Raw genomic sequence first — 27,708 nt, 5'->3', positions numbered from 1 at the left:
ACACAGCACTATGACCTAGGATTGGACCCGTAATTTAGAAAGACGGCTTCAAGGGGCTGGTGTTGTGGTACAGTCGATTAAGCTGCTGCTTGCCATGTTGGGCATCCTGCATTGGAGTACTCGGGTCAGTCCCGGCTACCTCAATTCGGATCCAGCTCCCTGCTAATGCACCTGGGAAGGCAGCAGAAGGCAGCCCAAGTACTTCGGCCCCTGCCACCCACTTGGGAGAGCTGGATGGAGTTCCTGGCTCCTAGTTTAACAGTTGAGGCCTAGTGCAGTTACTCAGAATTCCTCCCGGGGCAGCCATGGAAGGCAAGGGCTTCTCTGCGTGAACCTCAGTTCTCCTTTCCTGACATCCCTTGTTAATTTGAGGGGAAGAATGGGATGGGGGTCTATAAACCTTCGTGAGCCTGAGTAACGGGAACACACGCATTTGACTCAAGTAATACAAACCTAACGGTCACCTTATGAGTCCTATAGTGGTCCCTGCGCTGTGCTGTGCTCGACAGGTACAGATAAGAGCAAGGCATATTCCGAGAGTGCATACTGGCTAGTGAAGGGGGAAACAGGCATTTCCACTCGGTTAAGTCAGCTGGTGCCACGTGAGCTGTGAGAACAAAAGCGGTGGCAATACAGAAAGGAGTGCCAGAACAGCACACTGGGTGTCTGCGGGGATTAACAACAGAAATAAAGGAAATATAGGTGTAAATGAAAAAAATGTGTCAGGGCTTCAGCTTTGTGACTGAGCACACACTGTTTATCCCGGTGTTTTGGCGATCTGCAGAGCGCGCACCGTCCCGGTTCGGGCGTCGCCGGTTCTTCCACGCCTCAGACCTCCCTAGTCCGGCTGAGTCAAAAGGAGTTCCAGCTCGGTGAGGCTGTGCGGGGGCCAGCCAGCGAGGCTCCCCCAGCTCCAGCGCGTCTGCGATTGTGCCGGCGGGACTACTCGGCGGTTTACGGCAGTGGGCGGGCCCCAAATCCCCATGTGGTCCCGACATCATTGACATGGCGGAATCCCCCATCAAACCCTCCTGGTAGTTATTTGAGCGGCGGCGGCGGCCGGAGGAGGAGGAGGAGAGCGGCGGCGGCGGCGGCGGCGGCGGGAGCAGCGAAGGGGGCGGCAGGGATCCTGCGGGCTGCCGACTGGGAAGGCGTGGGCGACGCGTGTGTGGCGCGCCCGGAGCCCCGCGTTTCAGCCCCAGGGAAGGTAAGGCGTGCAGGCGCCCGGGGGCTGCAGCCCACCGGGACCCCGCGCTCGGCCGCCTGCTCCCGGCGCGCTGGAAAGCCCCGGCCGGACGCCTAGTCCGCCAAAGTGCGTTCCCGTCCCGGGAGCGCTCTGGGCTTCCCGGGGAAAACTTGGCGCCAGAGTGCGGGGGAGCCCCGCGAACACGGGGCCCGTGAGGGGGCGGCCTCTGCCTGTCTGCCCCCCACCCCCACCGCCGTCCCCCCCTCCACGGCCCGCGCTCGCCGGGGTCTGGAGGAGGGAGGGACGGGCTTGATTCCTCCCGTGGGGAAGAAAAGCCGGGCAGCTGCCCCCGGCCTCCCCCTCCCCAGCCTCCCGCGGCCGAGGTCCGAGGAATCCGCTCCCCCGCCCGGAATCCCCGCGGCAGGAACGCCGGCGGGAGGGGGAGGCGGCGGCGGCCGGCCGAGGAATCTCCGACGTGTCACTTTCCGAGGCTGTAGATTTCCATATGGTGGAGGGCGGAGGCGCGCGTGCCAAGTGGGGCTGCGAGTCGGGGGGCGGCGCGGGCCCGGGGGCACGGACTCCGGCGCTGGCCGGGAGGGTCCCGCGCCCTCGCCGCGGGCCGCCCGCCCCCGGCCCGGCCCCTACGGGACACTCCCCGCCTCGCCGCTGGCCACCTTCGAGCGCGCCACGTCCTCCCTCCCCGTCCTGCCCCACAGGCTCCCCCCCGGGCTGGGGGCGGTAACCGGCGGCCGCGGCCGGACTTGGCGAGCCTGGCGGCTGGGAGCTCGGGCGGGGGAGCGGGGCGCGGCGGGAAGACGCGGGCGACCCGGAACGTGGCCAGCGGAGCTCCGGTCAGTCGGTCACCCCCGAGGGGCGCCGCGGCCGGGGGTGGGGCGGCGGGCGGAATCCGCACCCCGAGGCGGCCGCGAGGGGCCGGGCGGGCCGGGGCCGGGGCCGCGCGGACCGTCTGGTGGCCGTGGCGGGGCGGGGGCGGCCGGCGTGGGAAGGGCCTGTCACCCTGGGCAGAAAGCCGGGCCCCGGGCTGTGCCCGCGAACTTTCCCCGGCGTCCCGGTCGAAGACGCGGACCCGGGCCCGGCGTCCCGGGAGACGGGCTGGGCCGCCGAGGCGCCGTTGGCGGGGAGGCTTCCAGGAGTGCGCTGTGGGAGTTGGAGATTTTCGAATCCCAGATCCCAGACTGCCCGCTCCGGCGAGAGGAAGCGCTGGCATTTTTATCCAGACAGTGCCGTTTGCAGACTTCCTTCCAAGTTACAACTTTTTATTTTCTCTCCTCTTCAGCGCAGCATTTTCTTTAGACAAAACGTAGAATTTGGCCGCGATGGGCCAGGCCGGGGCCAGAAACCCTGGCGTTTATCTCCGCATCCCTGTTGGCTCCTAAGTCACCCTCCCCGCACCCCCTCCTTCCCCCTCCGGCGAGGCGTAATCATATTTTTGAACGGGCGAGGTCTTTTGTTGGGTGGGCACCCCCAGATTGCTTGTCTGTTTATTTTTTAATGTGCAACTAATTTGATTTTAATTTCCTCCAGTTTCCAGGCCTTGCTAGGGAGAGCTAAGGCAGAGGGAATGTGCTATTTTTTTTTCTTTTTCGTTCCTTTCTTCTTTTTAATGAATGTGGCAAGAGGTGGGGCATTGGGAAAAGGGGAGGCACGGTGGTGGTTGTGGCACGGAGTCAGAAGGAGCAGACAGACCCGGAAGAAGAGGAATCTGCTTTGGAATAACACTTTTTTTTTTAAGGCTCCAGGCCTTGGGCAAAATTGCACTGCTCTGTTCTGATTTCTGTTGTCCAAGCTGAGCCTCCAGCTCCAAGTTAAGGCTGTGACCGTGGGGCCTGGATACCTCTGGCAGCCCCTAGCAGCCCCTACCCCTGAGACTGTGCCTTTTGTGGGGGCCCGTGGTTCCCCCCCACTGGACGCTGACTCTGGATCCAGCCTTCAGTAAATTTCCTGGCTCCCTGGGAGCAGCTGTTAACGAGGGTAGAGTCTCTGGGCAAGTTGCTGGCTCTGCAGAGGGACCTCACCCATGAGGGTACAATTCTTACTTTGTTCAGACACCAGAAGGGCACCCACATGCTGGGTAAGAATGAGGCATGGCTGTTAAAGAAAAAAAAAGTCTTCACAAAATAGTTTTTAAACTTATATGTTCTTTTAAAGTGTTTTGGTTTAAATGCTTTTAAGGAAAAAAAAGTCATCTGTAAAGATAGTGTTCATTTAAAAGAAATGTTGAAGCAGCAAGATCTCATCACGGAATAGGGGGTTGTAGCTTCTAATTACAGTATATACAATTTCAGAAAGATATTCCGGTAATCTTTTAAGACAGACTTTATAAATAGCTCCCATCAGAGCATGGGCTGTGTTGGAGCGCCAGTCTTCTGGGGTTTCTGGAAGAATGCTGGGGATGGTGACAGCGTCCTTGGAGGCTAGGCTGTCTGCTGCTAAGGTTTTATGCCCCTTTTGCTCTGTGTTCTTTTCACGGGGTAGCATTTGATAGGGTCCTTGGGAATTCAGCAGAGGAATGTCCCCAACTTCTCAGTTGAGGAAAATGAAGTAGAGGAAGAGGAGCTGACTTGTTCAGGGTCATTGCCATCATAGATGCAAGTCCAGTGTAGGATTGTATTAATAGCTGCTGCTTGGGTATCTGATGGACATTAACCGCTACATCCTGTGCTTTTATTTTATGTTATCTCATTAAAATTCTAATAAGTCTTCCCATTTAGGTGGTATTCAGTGCATATTTATAAACAAGGGCGTGAGGGTGACAGACATAAAGCGACTTGCAGTGGGTCACGTAGTTACCGATAGTGCAGTCCAGTAGATTGTCTTCAGTGATGGGAAATAGTTCTGTGCTGCCTCATACCGCGGCCAGGAAGCCCGTGTGATTGCTTGGAGATGGGGCGAGTGTGATGTTTTAAATTTTTACGTACGTTTCATTATTTTAAACTTAGTATTGCCCCTTGAAGCAAGTGGTGGCTGTTTTGAAGAGTGAAACCGAACTTTCTGACTCCCAGATCTGTTCTTGTTTATGACGGGGTCCTACTGCTTTTTGATCTCCTAGTTCTGTTTTCTCCCTTCACACTTCCAGAAGATGCTTAGCCTGGGCCCTGAAGTGGAGCTTAGAGGCTGAGTTAACAATATCTCACCTCTGCTTTCACACATCCCCTGGATAAAATAAGCATGTTACTATTATTTTAAAGTGCTTACGTGTCACTTAATACCAGGGGCAAGGATGTTAATGTTTTCGTTTCTGGTTCAATTAGTTATATATAGGAATTGCTGGAAAAAAATAGAACTTGTTTATTTTAGTATAATGTTAGTGTAATTAAGGAGTACACATAGGCGATATGTAGTCACTGATAGTGGGCTGGACAAAAGTGACTCCCTCTCACTCACATGCACCTGTTCATCTGGCGTTTCTTTCCAGAGGACTCCATAAGTGTAAGTGAGGCAGCAGTCACTTTTTAAAAAAGTTTATTTTTCATTTTTATTTGAAGTGCTTAATGATGGAGTGGAGAGAGAAATCTTACATCTACAGCTTTACTCCTTTAATGCCTTCAACAGGTAAAGTTAGGTCTGGCTGAAGCCAGAGTTTGAAACTCCATCCAGGTCTTTGACAGGAGTAACAGCGACTCAGTACTTGTGCCATCATTACCTTCTGCCCTTTAGGGTGTGCTGAAAAATGGAATTGGAAGTGGAACTGGGGACTTGAACCCCAGGTACCCTGATACGGAAGGTGGGTATCCAAAGCAGCTTAACCAGGGCACCAAACACCTGCCCCCATCATTGTCTTTTCTTACATAGTGGCAGAATTAATCAGAATAATTACAATAGTTGTTTAACTGTCAAAGTATAAGCTTCAGACACTCTAGATTCATCAGTGAATTAGGAAGACTAGCTATATGTGTAAGGTCAAAACAAATAGCAAGAAAAGTTCTTTTTGATGGCAAATGGTCAAATGGTTTTCTGACTCCTGGATTTAATTTAAATCCATTGCATTTTAGAGTTTCATTTGATAAAAAGAATTTCTTCAGCTTTTTGATATTGTATGAAATAGAATTCTAGCTGATGTTCAAGTAAGCATTCATTTATCTGTTTTGGATTCCACCATAAATATCCAATAATCCAGTATCTTCTTTTTATACTACCTTCAGGAAAAGACAAATGATAAAGTAATTTATTTTTATTAGGATTTTTTAAGAGGCAGCTTCTGGCTTCAGTATAAATATATTTGAATCTGTCCTATCTTCTATAGTTAAGGTACTGCCCAGGGAGGATTGTAGTTTATAATGTTGACTCTGCAGCCATTATATCATCTGAAGGACCCATATCAATAAATCAGCTTTAATTTGTTCAGTGTTTTAACTCTATGTGAATTGCACTGCCTCCAGCTCTACAGGTAAGAAGACATCAGTTAATGAGACTGTTCAGAGAGCTGAGACGTGCTGGTCATAACCCTTCCTTTGGTATACCATTGGGAGCTTTGTACTATTTCCAAGGAATCAGGATGAGAACCATACTATAAATAGGATCCTGATGTCCCTGTGAATGTGACGAATATGGGAAACACGATTTAACCCATATTGTTCAGTTTGATTTATAGGCCATTCAGGAGCTTAATTCACATGAGACATTTAATGTTAAAGGGAAGGATGTTGACTTGATGGGCCGAGCCTGAGGGCCACATTTGAGCATCTGTCTAAAATTCTGAAATCAGACTAGTTGGTCAGGGAGTGACTTTTTTTTTTTTTTTTTTTGTGGCTGTTTGTCCTTGGTAATCTTCTGAACCTCTTGTCCTTGATAAGCTGGGTTCCTCATCTTAGTCTACGGGGAAAACATCTCGCCCATAGCTTTTCAAATAGTTGTCACAAGGGATTAATGAGTCACTGTATTGAAAAGTGTTTGGCAAAGCCTTATAGAAACTCAATAGTTAATTATATTGCAGAGTAGAAAACAGAGCTGGTCTTACCGTATTACTTTGCATGTTCTCAGAGACCTCCAAATTGTGTTTGGACAGTTTGAAAAATAATTTGATTTTCCTTTTGGAATCAGTATATAAAGGTTTAAGCTTTAGGTTGCCATGTTGTATTTTCTCCACATTCCTAATGGAATAGTTGATTCCTGACTTCTCAAAACTTGCTCCATGAGTTTTTGGGAAGTTGGTTTTTAGCTGGGCTAGCACTACTGAAGTAAAGAGGCCAGTATGGCTTGATTCAGGGTCATTCTTGAGATAGAGGGGAAGCCAGCCCAGTCTCTTAAGAGGAACTTCTAGCATTGAATGACAGAGACATCAGGTTCAGTCCTTGCATGTTACCTTAGAAAGCCTATTATTTTAGGCCGGCGCTGCGGCTCACGAGGCTAATCCTCCGCCTGTGGCGCCTGCACCCCAGGTTCTAGCCCCGGTTGGGGCACTGGATTCTGTCCTGGTTGCTCCTCTTCCAGTCCAGCTCTCTGCTGTGGCCCGGGAGTGCAGTGGAGGATGGCCCAAGTGCTTGGGCCCTGCACCCTCACGGGAGACCAGAAGCACCTGGTGCTTCTCAGTGCGGTGCGCCAGCTGCATCGGCCATTGGGGGGTGAACCAACGGAAAAGGAGGACCTTTCTGTCTCTCTCACTATCTACTCTGCCTGTCAAAAAAAAGAGAAAGCCTATTATTTGAGCTTTCAGCCCTTACAACTGGAAATGGAAAAGAATTTATTTTCAGTATAGGGGAATCTTTGTAACCTTCCTGTATGTACATTTTAGAAATAGTAACTGCTTTTCCTTCACGTTAGTGCGGTAAATCCATTGCTTGAGAGTTTTGCTGTGATGAGACCTTATTTTTAAGAAAACCTGGATTCTCATTCTGCAGCTGTTGACAATGCACTTAGGTGGATGAAGAGAGCATTGTTCTTCAGTTTGCCCTGTCTTCAAAGATAGTAAAATAGACCTTAGCACATTATTTAGCGTTTGCCTTACAATAGTCTGGTGTGGCATTAGTGTTTTCAAGAGGCAGAGCATGCTCGGGGAGTTATTGTGGCTAGTCAGAGGCAAGTCTCTGGAGGAGGTAAGAGCAAGTCCCCCAGATGAGGGTGACTTGATGGTGCCTGAGCACTGTGCAGGGACCAGCCAGTGAGAGGATGGTCCCACGCTTACCTGCAGGGGAGTTGTTTGTGGTACACATTTAGTGGGGGCCAAGGTGTGTGCCTTGAGGGCTGGGACTGTGAGGCAGGGAGGGTGTTAATACCAGCAAGTGTGAATTGGGTGAGAGGTGACAGTAATCAGCCTGCTGCAAGTTTCCCAATTTGGAGATGGACCAGTCCTGTCTTTTTCTTGTGTCTAGTGGAAGGATGCAAGGTTATCATTTTGTAAGTGCTGGATAATAATTTCTTTGTTAATTAAAATTTTATTTGAGAATCAAAAAGAGAAAGAGAGAGAGAGATATATCCCATGCATTGGCTCACTCCTCAAATGCTCCCAAGGGCCTGGGCTGGGGCTGAGTTGGCACCAAATCTCGGAGCCACAAACTCAATTCACCCACATGTGTCAGGTACTCAATTACTTGAGCCATTGCCTGCTGCCGCCCAAGGTCTGCATTCACAGGTAGCTAGAATCAGGAGTGGAGCTGGGTGCTGAAGCAAGGCACTTAATATGGGATGTGGGTGCCTACCACTAGGCTAATTATAAGCCCCTGGATTATAATTTCTGACACCCCTGACAACATTTTATGTTGGTTCAGGCCCTGGCACAAAATATATTTTGTCTCTGTAATATCATTAAAACTGTGTTAGTTCTAAATAACTTGGTGGGGGTGGGGAGAGATCTTCATGGGATGTGTTGAGCCAGAGTTAACATTTTTTGAGGTTCTAGTATCCATGTTTAAAATGTCTCCAATATGAAATGATTATGAGCTTAAAATGTAACTTAATTTCTTTCACATGTTTATTGTATCAGTCTAGAAGCTGTAGACTAGGTTCTTTTTTTTTTTTTTTTTTTTTTTTTTTAGATGTATTTTATTTATTTGAAAGGCAGAGTTACAGAGAGGCAGAGAAATCGAGATCTTCCATCTGGCAGTGGCTGGAGCTGGGCCAATCTGAAGCCAGGAACCAGGAGCTTCTTCCAGGTCTCCCACATGGGAGACCTAAGGTCCTGGATCATCTTCTGGTTTCCCAGGCACATTAGCAGGGAGCTGGATCCAAAGTGGAGTAGCTGGGACAGGAATCAGTGCTGATATGGGATGTTGGCACTGCAGTAGGCAGCTTTACCTGCTAAGCCGCAGCGCTGCCTGCTCCCCCCTTTTTTCCCCAAAAGTAAGGCTTTTATGTCCACTCGCAGGGGTGCTGTGCTTGCAGTTTTGGAATATTGTGTAGAGAACAGGTCTACCACGGAACTCCTGGGGCAGGACACGGCTCGTTCAGTTCTTTGCCCCCTTCTCACAGTTGAGAAATGTAACCATCGGAGCACCTTCACTCTGTATTTAAAGTTAACTTCATATTAGAATGTAAGGATATGACCTTGTTTTGACCCTGGGAGGAGTTATAAACATTCTTACGAAGGCAAACAGAAAAATTACTTACACTAAGTTGATGTAGTGCTGGTTCACAATGGTGGAAGTACTTGTCTAAAAGATGGCCTTGTCCATTAGCAGTATGTAGTATGTTTAAGGCATAATGGCAGATTCCAAATTCCCTGCAAATAAAATGACTTATTCATAAGAGACTCAGATTCTCTGCATGCTGTGAAAGAGGGGTTTCTATTAAAAAAAAAAAAAAAACAAACAAACCCTTTTGTTCCAAATGTAACTAATTAGGAGTTTCCAATTATCCAGGCGAGGTTGGATAAAGTTTGGCTTTCTATTCTGCATGAAAGGTTTCCCTGTAAATATCAGATGTTGATAAGAAGAATATTTACCTAATTAAGAGAAAAAACATTTTTAAACACCTTTTGAAAAATCAATTTACCAAAAAGCTAGTTAATCCACAGTATGGACTGAAACTGGTTCTGCTGCTGGGCTTTTCGTAAAGGTAGAGAGTCCCCGGAAAGGCACTGCTTTTTGTGGATTGTCATAAAGTAAATGTTGATGTGCTCGGTATCACATGAACTAGGAACAGGTTACCAGCACCAGAATTATGTTCTTTGAGTGCAAAATAAATCATGACAATAAGCACGGATCCACCTCTCCCATTTCCCCCAGACTTTCTAGCTATTTGTGCTGGAGTTGTTCTGTTGATGCTTATTTTGCTACTTGTTAGCTTTTTTGTTGCTTGTAAGCCCTCAGTGGCTGATGGGTTAGGATAAGTTTTACCATTTAGGAGCCTCAGTGCTTTTTGCTGCCCAGCGCCTCCTGCCTGTGCCTATGGGCAAATGGTGGAAAGTGCTGAAATTAGTGTTCAGATAAACCAATTACACATCCTTCTCCTTTCCTTTGGCTCTAGCAAGACCCTCCTGAGCAACTTTGTTCAGGTACTGTATGAACTTACCATAGTAAGAGTAAATTTCTTTAAAAAATGTCTTGGAATAGGAGTGGGTATGTGGCATAGCAGTTAAGATGATGCCTGGATGCCTGCATCCCAGTTGGAGTACCTGGGTTTGAGTTGTGGTTCCACCTGCACCCTGGAAGGCAGCAGGTGATGGCGAAAGTACTTGAGTCCTTTGCCACCCACGTGGGAGACCTGTATGGAATTCTGGGTTCTTGATTTCGGCCTGGTCTATCCACAGCTGTTGCGGACATTTTGGGGGGAGTGAGTTAGTGGATGGGGGAATCTCCTTTTGACCTTTCAAATAAATAAAGCATAAACATTAAAAAAAAACTCAGACTGTTGTATATTTTACATGCAGTTCCTCAGATATGAGGTTTTTCTAGTATGTGACTCTTATGAGGTCACAGTTGACCAGTTTTTGCAGTATAAGTTGTATATGTAGGATACTTAATACATTTGTATGATGCTGTGCTGCAATTTCTCTTACATTTTAAAGTCTTCTGTTTAAATCATGTAAGAGAAAAATAAGAGTCTTTAGATATTGCTGTTTGTGATTTTTCTGTTGTGGTTTTTCTTATCTCAGGAAAAATAGCTCTGATTAAGAGGAATAGCGATAACCGTTACTCTGAATAAGTGAATCAGAATAGTTAAATGAGAACTGGAACTCTTTTGTATTGCTATTGGGAATGTAAAATGATACAGCTGCTGTGGAAAACACTTTCGCATTTCATCAAAAATTTAAACATAGGGCCGGCGCCGTGGCTCAATAGGCTAATCCTCCACCTTGCGGCGCCGGCACACTGGGTTCTAGTCCCGGTTGGGGCGCCGGATTCTGTCCCGGTTGCCCCTCTTCCAGGCCAGCTCTCTGCTATGGCCAGGGAGTGCAGTGGAGGATGGCCCAGGTGCTTGGGCCCTGCACCCCATGGGAGACCAGGAAAAAGCACCTGGATCCTAGTTTCTGCCATCGGATCAGCGCGGTGCGCCGGCTGCAGCGGCGGCCATTGGAGGGTGAACCAACGGCAAAAGGAAGACCTTTCTCTCTCTGTCTCTCTCTCTCACTGTCCACTCTGCCTGTCAAAAAAAAAAAAAAAAAATTTAAACATAGACTTACCCTGTGATCCGGCAATTCCAAGGTTTATACCAAAAAGAAAGCAGGGACTCGGATACTTTTACACCAGAATTTAGTGCAGCATCATTCATAGTAGCTGAAAGGTGGAAGCAACTCAAGTGTCCATCAGCATGTGGATGGATAAAGTATGGTTTGTATGTACAATGGAATATACTAATATCAGCCATGAAAAGGAGTGAAATTCTGGTCAATGCCACAACATGAAAATGTGTGCTAAGTGAAATAAGCCAGTTGCAAACGAAAGGATAAGTGTATATTTCTAAGTATCTGAAGTACCGGAAACAGGTGAACTCAGAGACAGACAATAGAATAGAGACTACCCAGGAGCTGGGGGAGAGGAGAATGAAGATAGTGTTTAATGGGAACAGAGTTTCCATTTAGGATAATTAAAAAAGAAAAGTTCTAGACACGAATGGAGGTGATTGTTGCAAAACATTGTGAATGTATATATTGCCACTAAATTATATGGTGAAACTGGTGATTTTTAATGTACATTTTATGACAATAAAAACATGGAAAAATGCCTGTGTAAGACCAAGGATCATCCCGCACAGTCTCCACTGGACTCTGTTTTCTCTCCCTGGGAATGCTAGGCAGGATACAGTTGTTATTTGTTTCCTTGACTTTAGTTGTGGGGTAGGGAGATTTCCCTAGCCTTTTTTTAATTTTTTTTTTGTAGATCAGAAAGTTTCCTTACTTTATTAACTGACGTGAATTTAAGAAGAAACTGTTTAAAAGTAGATATCTGCAGAAAAAAAAAAGGACATGTTAGTTTTTTGGTGACTCAAGTCATTGATGAACATTCACAGACCATGGACCATGTAAGCAGTCAGAGTCGTCTATCCTGAATCATGGAGTGAGTCCTCTGGAAACCAGGGAGTGCAACTGAACCTGTCCTACTTCCTAAGCTTCACACATTTCACCCACTTTTGTCATGGTTAGACCTTGAGGAAAACTTTGATTTCCACATTAGAGAAATGATCTAAGTCATTTCAGTTATTGCTCGTGTTGGAAATGTATTAGGTGCTAAAAATTTTTATTCCTTAGACTGTAAAACCAAGTTAGGAAGGGGAGAGAATCAAAGAAAGTGTGTAGTGGTCTGTTTTACTCATCTGAACTTGTCCCTAGCATCTAATAATTGTGTAGTGGTTGCTGCTGTTTGTTGGTTTTGTTGCTGTGTTTTGATTTTGAGGGTTTTGGTGTTTCATCGGATCACCTATTAAAAGATGAGGTGATGAGACAAAGTTTAATGTCAGATGTAAAGTGTGTTTTAGAAATGCTGAAAGTATCAGATAAAAATTCTAAACAAAGATTGAAGCTCATATATAAATAAATTACAGGGTAAACATTATAAATCACATACCATTAAACCTTTACTGTCCATTCCTGAACTCCTGGAAAAGAGTGTGAGGTAGTGAGTTGCAAGGTTGTGATAGTGATAAGTGTGTGTGCTCTCTCTGTGGGTATGTTTTCTTTTGTGAATATGTGTATAAATGGGTGAACACAACACCACCAAGTGAACTCTGCTCATACCCAGGCTGGTCATTTTTGTGGCTTACTGATTTCTCTCTAGGGAGGATCATTACCATTTGTTACCAGAAGGTGTGAAGAGTTATGGTCTCCTTATATCTGGGAGAGATAGAAAAAATTATTACATTGTGTTTACATGGTGCTCTGTATTGATTGTTGTTGGTTTTTTTTTTTTTTTTTGGCTTACTCAAAATGTCCCATTTTCCTTTCCGTGAAGGTGCCATTAGAACTTAGTACCTTTTCTCAGGCACTCAGTCAATATGTGTTCTGCTAAGTTAATCTCTTTGAAGCTTGGGCCATTTAACAGAGATTTTTGTGTTCCCATGGTTGTCTTGAGGTTTTTTTTTCATAGTCGAGAACTAATAAATGTTTAATCAAACAAATTAAAACAAGGGCATGAGTCACCCTCAGTGCAAACCTAGCTTTTCAATTATTTCCATTTTAAAGAAATAAATTCTCTAGTGAGTATGTCGATTTTTTTCATGTCATGTCTCTATTAGCTTGCTAATTAGAAAATCTGAACAACTAGCTTCTATTTTTGTTCCCTAAAAATATGGCCCTCAATTATATATGTTTGACTTGTTTATTGGAGTCAGTTCAGGAATTAGAAATAAAGAGGATTATTTGTTAAAAAAGGTAACTTTTCAGAGATTTGTGGTAGTTTTCAGTAATCCTTTTATAGCGAGAGTCTAGAAGGAAGATAGATATTAAGGGACAGAAGGAAAAAAATCCACAAAATGTGCCTTTCTGACATGTTTGCAGCTCAGCAGAGTTGATTCTTCTAGGCTGCCCAGAGTGTTGTTGAGTGCTAAACCAAGCCATGAAAAGCAACAGCATGTGGCGGAAAGACTTGAGAAGAATGACCTCAGCTATTTGCAGGAGTTAGTCTCTGAAGGACAGACTTCATTGGGCCTTAACAGGGTGTGGGGGGTGCATGAGGTTCTTACTCACCAGTCTGGGATGGGATCAGGGAAACTTTGATCAAGTAAGTGTTCTATCAGTTGAATGATATGGTCAGACAGGTTTGTGGAACTCACACTCAGGGAGGTAGTTCTCCTAGTCACATAGCCCTGCAGGGGTAGGGAGCCTTTTTTCCACTAAGGGCTATTTGGGTATTCAGAACATCATTTGTGGGCCATATGGAATTACCAGTTTAAACATTAGCCTGTTATAGCATTATTGAATTTCTAGTCCCATACACGGTTGCCTTGGGAGGGCCAGACCAAATGATTTCGCGGGCCTTATATGGCTCATGGGTCATACGTCCTCTTCATAAGGTTTTTGAACTCATGGCTGGAAAGAAGTGAGATGAACTGAGTACTTAGAAGGTCAGAGAACTCCAGTTAGTAACTAGGGCAGAATTGAAGGGTTCAGACATTATTATTATTTTTTTTTACCATCATAGTTTCTGGAGTAAAATGATAGCCAGCAATTGGATGTTTTATGTAAAAATGAGGACACCTGTTGTACTGTATGTCCAGAGAGGCAGAGGCAGAGAGAAAGGGAGAGGTCTTCCATCGCTGGTTCATTCCCCGGAACTGTGCTGATCTGAAGCCAGGAGCCAGGAGCCGCTTCTGGGTCTCCTATGTGGGTGCAGAGGCCCAAGGACTTGGACCATCTTCCACTGTTTTCCCAGGCCATAGCAGAGAGCTGGATCGGAAGTGGGGCAGCCAGGACTCAAACTGGCTCCCATGTGGGATGCTGGCACTGCAGGTGGCAGCTTCACCCATTACACCACAGCGCCGGCCTTGTGAATTACCTTTATTCATAGTTCCATACTCGGGCCAGCACCTGTGTTTTCAGGTAGCTGAAATCTAAAGCTTGAGTATCTGTTGAATGCCTTCCATGTACTCGTCTATTGCCCAGAAACCTAACATTTGTTTTTGAAACAGTCATAATATTCTGGACATCTCCCCAGAAGGAGATTTCCCCAAATTGTTGTCTGTAAGAGCAATTTAAGCTTAGAATGAGAGAAACCAGTCTAAAATGTACTGCACAGAAAGTAATGCATAAGAAAATCTAGTGAATGGGAGAAATGGGTTGATGAAGACATGGCAGGGAAGTTCTGTCTTACTGAGAGGCTTTAAAAACTGTGAAAGGGAGTGCTTTCATTCAGGGTAATGCAGTCTTGTTCATCCTCAGTGCCTTTCATTTAAGTTAATTTGTGTTAGGAGTCAAATGCTGTGCCTATAATTTGCACCTGGGAAAGCAAAGCCTCTTCCTAATACTACCCCTTTCTCTCTTTCTCAGGTTAATGGTTTGTGGTGGTTTGGGCTGTAGCAGAGGCAGCCACAGGGGTGGGATGAGTGCAGGACTGACTGGAGCGTGTCTCATCCCCGAGAACTCTGAGAGCAGCCCCTGCGGTTAATTAAAGGTGACCTCAGGATTCAGAAGGGCCCTGTGCTCTCCCTGGCGGCCCGGGCTAAACCTGGGTAGCTGGCAACCCTAAATGCTTCCTTTGTTAGAAATCATCTCACTCGCTTACTCCATCTTTAGAAAGTGAGTTCACCGGAGGTGAGTTAAGGACAAGGCTCTGCAGTGGAGTGAGTGAGTGACACAGAGAAAGAGAGAGAGAGAGAGTGTGTGTGTGTGTGTAGTGGTGGGACAGAGTCTGGGCGGAGGTGTAGCCCCAGGGCTGTGTTCCCTGAATCCTGGCTGGCTGTGTGTATGTGTAAGTCCGGGCAGAGGTGTGGCCCCAGGGCCCCAGAACAAAGAGTGAGGGCTGCTAGGACCACATTCTCTCAGCCTGCACCTCTCTCTCTGCAGCTGGGGGCCCGGGAGGCTTCTGCCTCAGCCTGGCTTGCAGGACTTGTGGGTAGGGTGTTCTTGTGGCTCACCATGCAGATCACCATAGGAGCAAAGTAATTTTGAAGAATATTTACTTTGGAAAAATCATTATTACACCTCCAGATGTAGAGAGAACAGTTTTAGGTATCTACCAAAGAAAGGCACGTACTTCAGTTTTTAGGATTTGAGTGCTTTCTGTGCTAGTATTTAGTTTAAATTGCTTGCACTCTCCTCCCTGTCACCTCTATGACCACCTCCACCTGAAGGTGGGGATTTGGGTAATTTATTTTGGGTAAGCAATAGCAGAATTTGTCTGTATGTACACTTATTTTCAAGGAAATGATTATAAGAATCTTAGGAAGAAAATTCATTTTTTAAAGATGCTTTATTTTTAAAGGTAGGTTTAGGGGATATTGTTAACAATTTTTAAAGCTTTTATTTCAAGCTCTGTTTAGCAATAGATAGCTTACTGTGACATTTCTTTATTCGTGAAGAAACAATTATTTCTAGGTTTATTTGATTTGGAGATATTTTAATCTTGTTATGTGATAACTGTCCTATAGCTTTGACTAGAATCTAGTGACGCCTGTGGCAATCTAAATCATTTTAAAACTTCTAAACTTTTTCCTATTTGCTTGTTATATTCCATTTAAACATGGAAACAGTGTCACTTCCTATTTATATTTTGCTCTCTGAATCACTGTTCAACCCTATCATGATCCACTAGTAGGCTAAAAAGAGAAAGAGCAGAAGATTTAAATAAATTTCTCTTGTGTATTAGTTTAACTTCTTTTCATTTAGTATCATTTTGGGCCCCTTTGAGTTTCTAGTTTGTGAGTTCTTGGTCTTGCTTTTCTGAAGAGCAGGGGTAATAGGAGTGAGTAAGGGCTTGGGAAGGGGTTACAGCAAAGAAGGTGAGTGAGTTTGTTCCTGTTAAATTCCATGTGTGCTGACAAGTTTTCCAACTTCTACTTTCCACTGAGTCAGAGGTGAGTTCAGTACGGGGACGATTTCAGTCTGCTGTCTAGTTCATGTTCTACTTAGCAGATTCATAACCCCCCTTTAAAAAAAAGATTTTTTTTGACACAGATTGGTGTGTTTTTGTATCTTTAATAAGTTGGAGTTTTAGCCAGGAAATATCTTTTGTAACAGTTTTCATGAAAAAGCATCGAAAGGTTAATTGCAAGCAATGGTAAATTAAAAGGAAGTATCTTTTTAAGAAAACCATTCTTAGATAGTTTTCAGCCCTTGTTTATAAAGACTGGCAGATTATCATATTTAGGGGCATAGGAGACTACTCACTTGGAGTTAGGATTTTTGATGAGATGATGAATTTTTATGTCATCCTTTATAGTGGAATGGTTGAGCCCAAGTGCTCTGGAGACAGGAGTTTGAGATCCTGCTGCACACATGTTTAACTCTGCTTCCATTGCTAAATTTCTTATCTTCATTCATAAAAAGGAATTTTCTTTTTACTACTACTTAGCTCACCATAGAGTTTTGAACAGTGATTAGCAAATAATCGTTGCTGCTTTATTATTTTATTGCTTTATATTAAGAAATTTGATTGTTGGATATTTTTCTTAAGTGGATGATAATTGTTTTTAAAATTTCCCACCTTAAAAGTATATGTGGATAGTAGCCAGGTCAGTTTTGTCTTGACCTCACCATTGACTCCTCGGGTGTCCTTGTGCAGGTGACAGCTTTGCACCCCTACCGTTCATACTTGAGCTGTTTATCTTAGGTAGTGTGGGCATAAAATAAAATATGTAAAAAGCTCTGTGGAGGAAACAAACGTGTGACTGCCCAGTGGCATTAAGTTATACAAGTGCTGCTTCTACCAATATTTTTCTCCTTCCTTGCCCCCTTGAAGAGAGGTTGTCCCTTTTTAACTAGATACATGACAGCCTTCTTCCTCTTCTAAGTCTAGGATCAAAGGAAAGTTGTTGTAAAGGAGTCACTCCCGCTCATTCCTTCGCTCTTTTTGTGGATGTTGTTCTAACCGTTTTAAGAGACATCAGGCCTTGACATGAGTGGGTGAAACTGTGGGGCTCCAGAGAGCTGCCTTTCATCTCAGGTCACCCTCAGTCAGCGTCATTCATCTGTGTAATGGCGTGAAGACACCATCGCAAGCGAGCAGGGCATTGCAGGTTAGGACCTGGTAGTATTTGCACGGGTCGGTCACCTTTGCTACTCTTTGTTGTTTAGATGCTCATTTCTTGAAAATGACAGAGTATGTGGCAGAGGGGACAGTGGACAGTGTCGTTCTCTGCTTTAGACGTGTCTGAACCTCACCACCTTTGCGTGAATTGAAAGGCAAGCTCTTAAAAAGTAAAAGAGCGGAAAAACAAAGCAGAGTTTCAGCTGGCTGTTTACTGTCAGGTTTTTTCTAGACATAAACACAGTGGAATGGAAAGGATAATAGGCTTTGGAGCCTGTCTTGCTCATGAGAGTGAATGAGCCACTGTTAGACTTCAACGCTGGAGAGAAAAATAACATTCACATTCTCTCTCTCTCTTTTTTTCTTTCTCTCTCTTTTTAAAAAAGCCAGGCAGCCAGGACAGACTAACTGAGGAAAATTAAAGGTCGATTTCTTCAGTACCCCACCTCACTGCGTGCCTTGGGCCATGTTAATAATGGCAATCCCATTATTTCCTTGCAGTAGACAGGAAATGCTGTCTACACCCATTAGATTTGTTTGAGTGGCCCCTGGCTGGAAATGAAGCAAATTTAATTTTCTAACTTGCAGGGAGAAAAAAAAAAAAAAGCCATACTAGGTCTCATAGAGGTTGCTTCTTAGTCTAGAATCAGAAGGGTATCATTTTGAAAGAGTTGCAATTCTTACTCTCCATTTTTGGGACTTTAGGCCTTTCTCCACACTGAAATCATGAATGGACTTATGTGTGAGCCAGGAGCAGACACCCTTTTTGATGAGCGCCAGGACTGGCCTGGTGCTGCACTTGCCACATGCTTGCAGACTGCTCAGTTGCTCACATCCCACTAGATGCCTGAAGAAGGACCTTGTCACAGCCTTTCCTCAGAAATGCGCTTGCTTTCAAGAGCAACATTCACACTGAACACAAGCTGTATGTTCATTAGGGTAATCAGTTCCTTTGTGGTCTCAGTAACAAGAAGAAAAAGTTGGTAATTAATGTCCCAGAGGAAACACATGGGAACCTGCCCTCGCCCATCGTAATCACATGGCCTTGCAGGGTTTATTTCCTAATCTTACAGCTGACTTGGTTTCCACCTCTTCTTTTATGTTCTTTGTTTAAGAATGGGATCTTTTAAAGAAAATGGGGTTGGGTTTAGCAAGTTGTTGTCCTTATTTTGTATTTACATTTTATGCATAGGCCAAAACTACTTTATTGCTATTTTGATATGTTATTTTTTGGGATGCGGTATCACAGTTCTTCAGTTGGTCCATAATTTATTCTAAGACATGCTGCTATCAATTATGTTTTCCCAAGAATTGTATCAAGAGGGGAGAATGTTAAGTTGCAGGGCTTGCTTAAAATCACAAGAGTAGCCAATGCTAGGAGAAGCAGATGTTTCAGTCTTTGTGTGAAGAGGAGGTAAAATAAATCCTGTCCTCTTAATGGATCTGTAGCTCACACTGAACAGAACCTCTGGTGTTAGCACTTGACTGTACACACGGAGCTGTTTCATTGCTTCCTGAAATGATGTATGGGAGAAACGGGCTGTTTCTAACATCTTCGTAGGCAGACGGCAGTGAACCAAAAACTTTTCTCTTTGTCTTGATTCCTAAAACCTTTCACATTTTGCCTCCAGCGTCGACCGTTTTGCCTCTGACATTTCGCTTCTGGTTGTCATCAATACCAATCCTTCCATCATGTTTATTTTCCTCATTTAGTTTTCACTCTAAGTGTTCCCGAGAAGCAGCCAAGCATGGACTTCTTGATTTTTATGCAGCTGTAGCATTGGTATTATAAATTCTATCTGTGTCTCCTAAAGTACCCTTTGTTGATAGCACATGAGATAGTAAAGACTTTCTTAAACTTGTATTTTATAAAGGAATTGGGCTTTCCAGTGGTGTTTTTCCTAGTAAGCGTGCCAGCATCCATAAGCCCTCCAGTGGTTTGTTAGGGGGTCTCTGAGATTACCTCTTCTCAGAACTCTTGTCACTACTGGTGCCTAAGGCATTTGAAGCTGTGTTTACTTACACCAGTTAAACAAAAATTTCTCCTTCAATTCAGAGTGCTTGGGAGTCAAGTTTTTTTTTTTTTCTTTTTCCTTTCTTTAGACTTATTTATTTATTTATTTGAAAGGCAGAGATAGATAGAGAGATCTTCCATCTGCTGATTCACTCCCCGAATGGCCTCAACTGCCAGGGCTGGGCCATGCCAAAACCAGGAGCCAGTAGCTTTTTTGGGGTCTCCCACATGAGTGACAGGGGCCCTAGCACTTGCACCAACTTCTTTTGCTTTCCCAGGTACATTAGCAAGGAGCTGGAGCAGAAATGGAGTTCCTGGGATACGCACAGATGCCCATGTGGGATGCTGGTGTGTGTTGCAGGCAGCAGCTTAACCTGCTATGCCATGATGCTGGGACCTGGGTCATAAGTTTGATCCTGATGGATTTTTATTATGTTCATTTAATTATTTTCAGTTACTCAAAAGGCAGGTCCCCACCCCCAAATACACACACACACACAGATAGATATAGGGAGGTCTTCCATCCATTGGTTCACTCCCCAGATGTCTGCAACAGCTTGGGCTGGGCCAGGCTGAAGCTCGGAGCCAGGAACTCCATCCAGGCCTCCCACATAAGTAGCAGGGGCCTGAACACCTAAGTCTTCACCTGCTGCCTTTTCAGGGTGCTGGATGGGAAGTGGAAGAGTTGGGACTCAAACTGGCGCTTCTGTATGGGATGCAGGCATCCCAAGTAGCGGATTATCCCCCTGTGCCACAATGTATGCCTCATGAAAAGTCGTTTTCTTGATTGGAAATTTTGCTTTGGAAGTGGTTTATGGATTATTAACTGAATAGCTGGACTCTGTTATGGATTGCCTGACCTATTTATCTGGTATATTTAAGTTTGGCAAGAAATCAGGGCACAGATAAAAGTTAGGCGTTATTGTTTATTTTTCTGAGTCAATAACGCAGTTCATTTGTCATGGAAAAGTAATCATTGACAACATTACACCTGATAACCTATATAAACTTGCTTGACCTTTAGCATAATGATATTTTTTTCCAGGATGCAAACCGGATGATTGCCTATAAGGATGTTTATCTATAGTCCAGTGAATTAAAGCTTTTAGACAAATAGAAGGGCGTGTATCACTTAATCCAACAGCTGTGCTTTTGAGTGATTTGGCTGGTGAGAGCTTTTGTTTTGAAATTTTTCAAACCAATGAGGCATCTTTGGATTTCTGTAAATCTTCCAGGCTGTGGCTTTAGGGAATATGTATACAGACTTGCAACAGTGTGAAGCTTTGTTAGCCAGGTAGTCAGTTCCGGTTATTTGGGAGAGGTCTTTGGCCTGATTTGCCTGCATTGGTTTGTGGGTTTTTGCAGATTCTACTTCTGTCATGAAGGGAGAGCCCCTGTAGCGAACAGCGAGTTGCCAGTTCTGTAATCTGCGGCTCCTGCCACTGGGTTCTCAGGGCTCAGTCTCTAGTGAACCTCTGAATGAGTGTTTAAGTGGTGAAAGAGACTGGTTTTAATTTATAATGATAGATTCTTCTTTTAGGTGTCAGTCCCACTGCTCTTGGGGTGGGGGTGTTGGTGCTGTGTTCACAGTCGTAGATGGCCTTTATAAAGGTGGGAGCTTGGTGGTGGCAGAAAGAGTAGGGCACACGTAGGAGTTGGAACCAGAGCCAGGTTTTGTCTGTCTCCCCCAGGTTATGAGTGTGGTTACCCCCTGTGGTGAGACAACACCCCAGTGGCCCATGCCACCTTCTCATTTCCCCTGTGTAAGAGGTGGCAGAATGTGGCAGCAGATGGGTGGTGTGACTTGGGACCTGAAGCAGAGGGAGCCTTCGGGTCAATCAGAAGTAGTGTTCATATGATTGTAACTGTAAACAAGTGCAAAGAGAGGAGGAGGGAGGCTTCTAATTTGTCTGGGTGTGACTTTCCCACTGGAGTGGAAATTCCTTGAGGGCAGGCACCGTGTCTTTCCTGCTCTGTTTCATGGAGTGGCTGGCATATGCTAACTGGTTATTGGGTGAGTGACTTAATGACAGAGCAAGACACAGGCTGTTTTGGCACTGAGATGCCATTGTGCTTGATCCAGGAAGAAACTTAGGTTTGATTTTAATTTTAGAGCTGTGTTTTAATTCCAACTCTTGGGAATGCAGCACGTTTTGAATTAAGAGCAATAACTGAGATGCCTGAGAATATGTGAAGATAGAGTTTGTGTTCAGCCCAGGTTTGTTGTGCCGTAGTGGTCAAGGACCCACTTAGGGTTGTTCTCCCCTTCTGTCTTCTTGCCCTCTTCCTCCTTGACACTTTCCTGAAGGGGCAATCCTGCTTGAATGCTGGATCTTCTCACCTCAAAGCTGGGTCTGGTTTTAATTCTTTATTTTCTGAAACAGTCTAGCCTGCACATTACTTTTTAATATTGAATTCTAAAGGTATGGATGATAGGTATGTTGTTTTAGAGACATTTTGAAGCAGATTCCTTTCCCAGTATGTCATTTACAATCCGTGTGGGAAGAAAGGCTACATAAAGAAGGAATGACTGCCATTCAAAAAAACAGTTTTATTCTGTATTTTCCTGTCCCTTTTATTTCTTTAAAATGAACTGCAGTGAGACATGCCTGGGTTGATTTCTTCCCTTAAATCATCTTGAGCTGTTCCCAGTCCATTAGTTGCTTTGTTCAGCAGACAGGAAATGGTTATATTTGCACAGGTTGCACAATCTTAACTAAGTTGGAGCAAGAACCCAAGGAGATCTCTGATCTTTTTTTTTTTAACCTTAACCTTTTGGTCCCACAAACTAATGCGTGATACATGATCCAGGTTACTGGGGGACACATACCCCAAAACACAACTTATTCTGTTCTTCAGAATGGCTTCCTGTTAGGGACACTGAGAACTGATTACGTTAGATGATCATGCTAGGGCTGAAGTTTGGTCTGTGTAGTTTTACTTCCTTCTTGAAGGTTTTTTATACATGTAATAAAGGAAATGTCCTGACACTGGCCCCCGTTGGCGTGGCCACTCCATGACGTGAGCAGTCTCCTTTCCCTTTCGTCCACCACCCTTGCAGGCTGTGAATGTATTATTTTCTTCTTCCTGGGTTCACCAGTTGCTTCCTTTCTTCCTAGTCATGTTACTTGTCCCTTGTCCCTTCCAAACTGGGGTCTTCCCTTTATCATGGTTTGGTGATTCTTTCAGCATTATGATTGGCCTTTTGCAGTTTATTTTATATATGTTTAATATCTCCTAAGTACTCTGTCTCTGCTTAGAATGTTAATTTGAGGAGGTGGGGGTGGAGACAGAGAAAGCACAAGTGAGAGTGCTCCTGTTCACAAGTTCACTCTCCTGTTTCCTGCAGTGGCCAGAGCTGGACTGGGGCTGAGGCCAGGTTGTGGAAATTCAATCTAGATCTCCTACATAGGTGGCAGAAACCCAGTTAGTCGAGTCATCACTGCTGCCTCCCAGGGTCTGTATTAGTGAGAAACTGAGGTTAGGAGCTGCTGTGGGAAATTAAACCTAGATTATTCCACTGTGAGAACAGGCATCTTAACTGCTAAGCTAAAATGCTCACTCCTTGGCTGAACTCTCAACTCATGCATCCATTCCTTCTGTGTCTGGCCTCCCTTTCTCCCCCATCCTTCCCTTTCTCATTTTGACTTCTATTAGTTGTTTCCTGAAGCCATATATATATCCCAGAGAATCCTAAGCAAGTGAATGACTAGTAGAGGTCAGAATGAGAGGAGAATGAATGAAGAATTAAGTGAATAAGTAGAGTCAGAAAATCAAGTTTATTTAAAGCATTAGCTTTTGATGATGCCTTTGAAGAAAGTACAATCGCTATATGAGCCAGTGCTGCAAAATCATGTGTAGCCTCCACAGATGATTTCTCTTTTGAATAATCTGTTTGCATCTCTTGTTTGCTTATCTCGTTTGCTCCCTTTTTCCTTGTTAAATGCTTTTTTGTTGTCATATACTTTTTTTTAAAAAAAAAGACATTTATTTATTTGAAAGTCAGAGTTACACAGAGAGAGAAGGAGAGGCAGAGAGAGGTCTTCTGTCCTCCGTTTCACTCCCTAGATGGCTGCAACGGCTGGAGCTGCGCTGATCCAAAGCCAGGAGCCAGGAGTTTCTTCCAGGTCTCCTATGTGAATGCAGGGGCCCAAGGACTTGGGCCATCTTCTACTGATTTCCTGGGACATAGATCGGAAGTGGAGCAGCCGGGACTGGAACTGGCACCCATATGGGATGCCGGCACTGCAGGCTGGGGGCTTTATCTGCTACGCCACAGTGCTGGCCCCACAATATACTTTTAAGTGAGCCTTCATGCTTGTGTTTCCCCCATTTTTCTTCACATGACTCTACAATTCCTTAAAATACCATAGCATTCTCGGTCTTTCCTATTTTTAAAAATTAAATAATTTATTTGAATGGCAGAGTTAGAGAGCATCTTCTGGGTCTCCCATGTGGTTATAAGCATGACTTGGGCCAGCTTCTGCTGCTTTCCCAGGCACATTAGCAAGGAGCTGGATCGGAAGTGGAGTAGCTGGGACTTGAACCTCTATCCATATCTGCTACGCCACAGCACCAGCTCCCGGGTATTTCCTAAGTCTGTTCTTTGTCATTTGTATCATCACACACCCAGCCCCCTAATGTCTTTAGAAAGTCCCTGGTTTTCCTTTTCTATGGTTCATCTGCCCCGATTCTTGCAGTTGCTAATACCCTGTCCTGCTAGCCGTTCTCTTCCCCAGGGTTCTCTTTGGCAGTGATATCTGCCTTGGAATTTCCACTTGAGCCTGTTAGACTCTTTGGGGAAGGCAGTTGGTTGGCATTCCCTTCTCTTCCCACAGACTGATGACAAACCTCCCTGTGCATTCCTGTGACGAGGCGTCTGCGCTGAGGTTTCTGCTGTTTTTCCTCTTAACCAGCTCCTGAATGCACTGTGACTCTGCCTGGTAAGATTGTCCTCTCCCTGTTCACAGCGGGGGACACAGGGGTTCAATTTGGAATTGACTCAGGACATTCAGATAGCATGATTCTAGTAGTGATTATGTAATGCCTTGAAGGCAAACCAAAAGGAAAAAAGATCTAAGAGATGAGCCGGGTAAAATCAGAGTGGGATGATTTCGAGTGCCTCTCTCAGCTCCATTACTCTACATTTGTGAATTTTTCCTCAAGGAATCATTTATTGTTATTCATCAGAAGGGTGAGACTTTACAATGATCTGAATACTTTGTGTCCCCTTCGATTCAGATGTTGAAATCCTGACCTCCAAAGTGGGGTATTAAGAGGGTGGAGCCTTTGGGTGGCAGTTAGAAGAGTGGAGCACTATGGCTGTTACATCTTGTTGGGAGGATGCAGGGAGAAGGTGCCATTTGTGAGCAGAGAGGCACTCTCACCAGGCACTGGACCTGCTGGCCTGGATCTTGGCCTCGCAGCCCTTAGAACTGTAAGACACAGTTTTCCATTTTTATGTTCCCCAGTGTGAGGTGTTTTGTCGTAGCAGCCCAAATGAACTAAGCTGTTTGTAATATATCTGCAGTTTAATTTTGTAATCAGTGGTTAGCTACTGTTTACTCTTTTACTCGTCTGTAAGACTCCTTACAGAGTCATTTTTTAAGAAACAGTGTGCACTAGATAAATTTTCAAACTGTTCAGTTTTAAAATGCTTTACTTAGATAAGATAGTTCTCCAGTGGAAAATGTGATTCGAGAGATAGTTTTCATTTCTTTGAAACTCCAAAAAAAAAAAAAAAAAAAAAAAGCCTTTGCGGGAAATCCATGCCTCCGCTGGTGATGTCTTTCTTGCTCAGTGTGTACCAGGGGAAGATGATCAAACTTAAAGCTTCCCAGCTTCCCAGGGGCTCTCACTGTCAGTGGCAGATTCTGTGAAACTGGTTTTAGATTTTGCAGATTTATGTTGTTGGCAGAGTTGTCGAGAGCATTGATTTCTTCTTTAAATTTGTTTTAAAAATTATTTTCAGCCGGTACCGCGGCTCACTAGGCTAATCCTCCGCCTAGTGGTGCCGGCACACCGGGTTCTAGTCCCGGTCGGGGCGCCAGATTCTGTCCCGGTTGCCCCTCTTCCAGGCCAGCTCTCTGCTGTGGCCCGGGAGTGCAGTGGAGGATGGCCCAAGTGCTTGGGCCCTGCACCCCATGGGAGACCAGGAGAAGTACCTGGCTCCTGCCATGGGATCAGTGCAGTGCGCTGGCTGCAGCGCGCTGGCCACGGGGGCCATTGGAGGGTGAACCAATGGCAAAGGAAGACCTTTCTCTCTGTCTCTCTCTCTCACTGTCCACTCTGCCTGTCCAAAAAAAAAAAAAAAATTTTTTTTTTTTTTTTTTTTTCATTTTATTTGAAGGACAGAAAGAGGTATGGGGGGAGGGAGAGAGGATAGAGTGAAGGAGAGTTGTCCATCAACTGACTGATACCTCAAATGCCAGCAACAGTCAGGGCTTGGCTAGGAGCCAGGAGCCTGGAAGTCAATCCAAGTCTCCTAGGTGGTTAGCAGGGGCCGAAGTACTTGAGCCATCAGTTGCCTCCCAGGGCATTACCAGGAAGCTGAATCAGAACGCCAAGACCCTCTGACACCGGATGTGGGTGTCCCCAGCAGTGACTTCAATGCTCAACCAAATTCCCACTCCAAAGGGCTTTGATTTCATTCTTCAGAGCTTAGTAGCTGGTACCTAGTAGGCTAGTACGTAGGCTCTCCACTGGGGGTAAATGATTGAAGAAGAGATACTGCTGGTCAACTGAGGTTTAAAAGAAATCTCTACCAACTTAACTTCATAGGTCACCATGGATCCGAGGTTCATCCCTGTTGCCCTGTGTATTCTTGCATGGTCTCATGTTTATTGCGGTGTTACGGGCATCTCAGTCACTGTAGGAGACAGGCTCTTAAAAGTTGCAGTGGATTCCCGTGCACCATGTCTGAACCAGTAATGGACTTAAATCAGCTTCATTTTTGGTGAGATGGGTTCTTTCTAGTGCAACTTGCAGAAGGTCCCACTCCTTGTCTGTGAAATAGAGTAATAAGATCATGCCCGAAAAAGTGCCGCCTTGTTCAGAAGTGACATGATCGCTGTTCAGTTTGGAATATTGGAAAGTGGGCAGATTTATTTGGAAGCACTTTGTTTTCACTACATGTGTAAAACTCCAGGGAGTACTGAATAGGATATGAGGTGCTCTCTTTGGCTGTGCATTAGCAACGTGGCAGTTACTGATCTGTCATTTACTTTGAAAAGGAATTACAAAGTTTTGGCCCCATGCCTGGAATAGCTCCAGATGGTCAGAAAAGATTTTTGTACTGAAGTCAGAAAGTGTATTGCAGTGATAGAATTGGGCTTGTCATGTTTATATTAGAACATTGGCTTCCTACTTTATCCCTTGGTTAAGTTTTTCTTTTCCTTTTCTTCCCCAAAAGGAGTGAGGGGATGAGAATGCTGCTTTAGAGATATGAAATCTAATGTTTGGAGTACCTGTGTTTTTGGTGATAGTGGTGTGGAGGTAGGGAATGTGGGTAATGGAAATGCTTTGTCAACCTCAGTATCTCTGATGCTTTGTTTTTACCAGGAGCGCATGCAAGGTTGAAATGCAGAGGTACACCAAGACATTTCCAGCTGATTTGGAAGTGAGGGTCAGAAACTCCATCTGTATTGCCTGTGCTTATCTGATAATCTGGCTGTTAGCCCACAACTGTTACAGAGAGCTTTCCTCACTTTGTCTTTTCTCCTATTTCCCCATGACTGTGGTCGATGGTAAGGATGGAGTTGGGCGTCCAGCAGTGGTGGGAGGTGGGACTGGGGAGGTTGTGATGCTGACCAGCAGTGGCCAGGTTTTGCTCTTCTGGGGCTGCTGTTGAGTTTCACACATGCCCTTACCGTCCTTCTTGTCAACCCTGGAAGGGCAATAATGTCATTCCTGTTTTGTAAATGAGAACGCTAAGACTTGGGAGGTGACACCTGCACAGGTAATAATGAGGTAACACTCCTCTGCAGTTCGCTCAGTTGCAGTTCCTGAGAAATTTAGTACAGGTTTCCTGCCCTTTAGGCTAGAGGTGACAGCAGGCTTCAGGAAATAAAGCTCATTTTCTACTGGGATATGTGAGACTTGTCTGACTTGTAAGCCGTTTGGCAAAGCTTGGTCACAGGGCTCAGATTAAGACTTTAACCTGCATGCGCACTACTCTCAGTTATTCTTGTGGTTATTGAGTAAGTGGGGTGTTTGAAAAACATTAACCAAGTTTCGTGTTTTTCGAGGAAATGCTACACGTGGACAAGCAACGTTAAATTGCATACTTTGGAAAGGAATTTTTTAAAACTTTTTTTGGAGATTTTGGTATATGAGTTGAAAGCAATTTAAAAAAAGTCCGTGTCATTGATTTTTAGATGCTTTTTAAAAAATATTCACTGTTTTACTTTTAAAATGTTTTTAATTTATATAGGCAG

The 27,708-nt window shown here is 44.8% G+C and overlaps 2 protein-coding genes and 1 long non-coding RNA gene across 14 annotated transcripts in view; 1 reads left to right on the top strand and 2 right to left on the bottom strand.

Moving 5' to 3' along the window:
- The first annotated feature begins 854 nt into the window (after positions 1-854).
- The window catches only part of FNDC3B (fibronectin type III domain containing 3B), a 360,686-nt gene continuing 333,832 nt past the window's right edge, over positions 855-27,708 (top strand). For 2 of the 12 annotated variants that reach the window (XM_089330934.1, XM_008266496.5), the window contains exons 1-2: positions 1,054-1,207; positions 24,112-24,216. The gene's annotated coding sequence lies outside the window, so the exon portion shown is untranslated. The other 10 variants (XM_070072505.2, XM_008266495.5, XM_070072504.2 and 7 more) reach the window with 9 other exon arrangements.
- LOC149127069 (uncharacterized) lies at positions 1,193-2,414 on the bottom strand. The gene is made up of 2 exons (XM_089331394.1): positions 2,100-2,414; positions 1,193-2,032 (listed from the first exon to the last, which is right to left on the bottom strand). Exons 1-2 carry the CDS (start codon positions 2,412-2,414, stop codon positions 1,193-1,195), a joined length of 1,155 nt encoding a protein of 384 aa, XP_089187520.1.
- On the bottom strand, positions 2,649-10,750 carry LOC149127068 (uncharacterized). The gene is made up of 2 exons (XR_016232553.1): positions 8,750-10,750; positions 2,649-8,643 (listed from the first exon to the last, which is right to left on the bottom strand). It is a non-coding gene; the product is annotated as an uncharacterized LOC149127068 (long non-coding RNA).

This window comes from Oryctolagus cuniculus, chromosome 4, assembly GCF_051225735.1.
Source record: "Oryctolagus cuniculus isolate XC-2025 breed Fujian yellow rabbit chromosome 4, ASM5122573v1, whole genome shotgun sequence".
NCBI classification, from domain to species: Eukaryota; Metazoa; Chordata; class Mammalia; order Lagomorpha; family Leporidae; genus Oryctolagus; species Oryctolagus cuniculus.
This window is presented reverse-complemented; position numbering and strand designations above follow the sequence as displayed.

Coding starts and splice junctions, on each gene's coding strand:
- LOC149127069 (XM_089331394.1), bottom strand. CDS start 2,414: ATGCCAGCGCTTCCTCTCGCCGGAGCGGGCAGTCTGGGATCTGGGATT. Junction 2,033..2,099: donor CCCCTCGCGGCCGCCTCGGG/GTGCGGATTCCG, acceptor GACTGACCGGAG/CTCCGCTGGCCACGTTCCGG.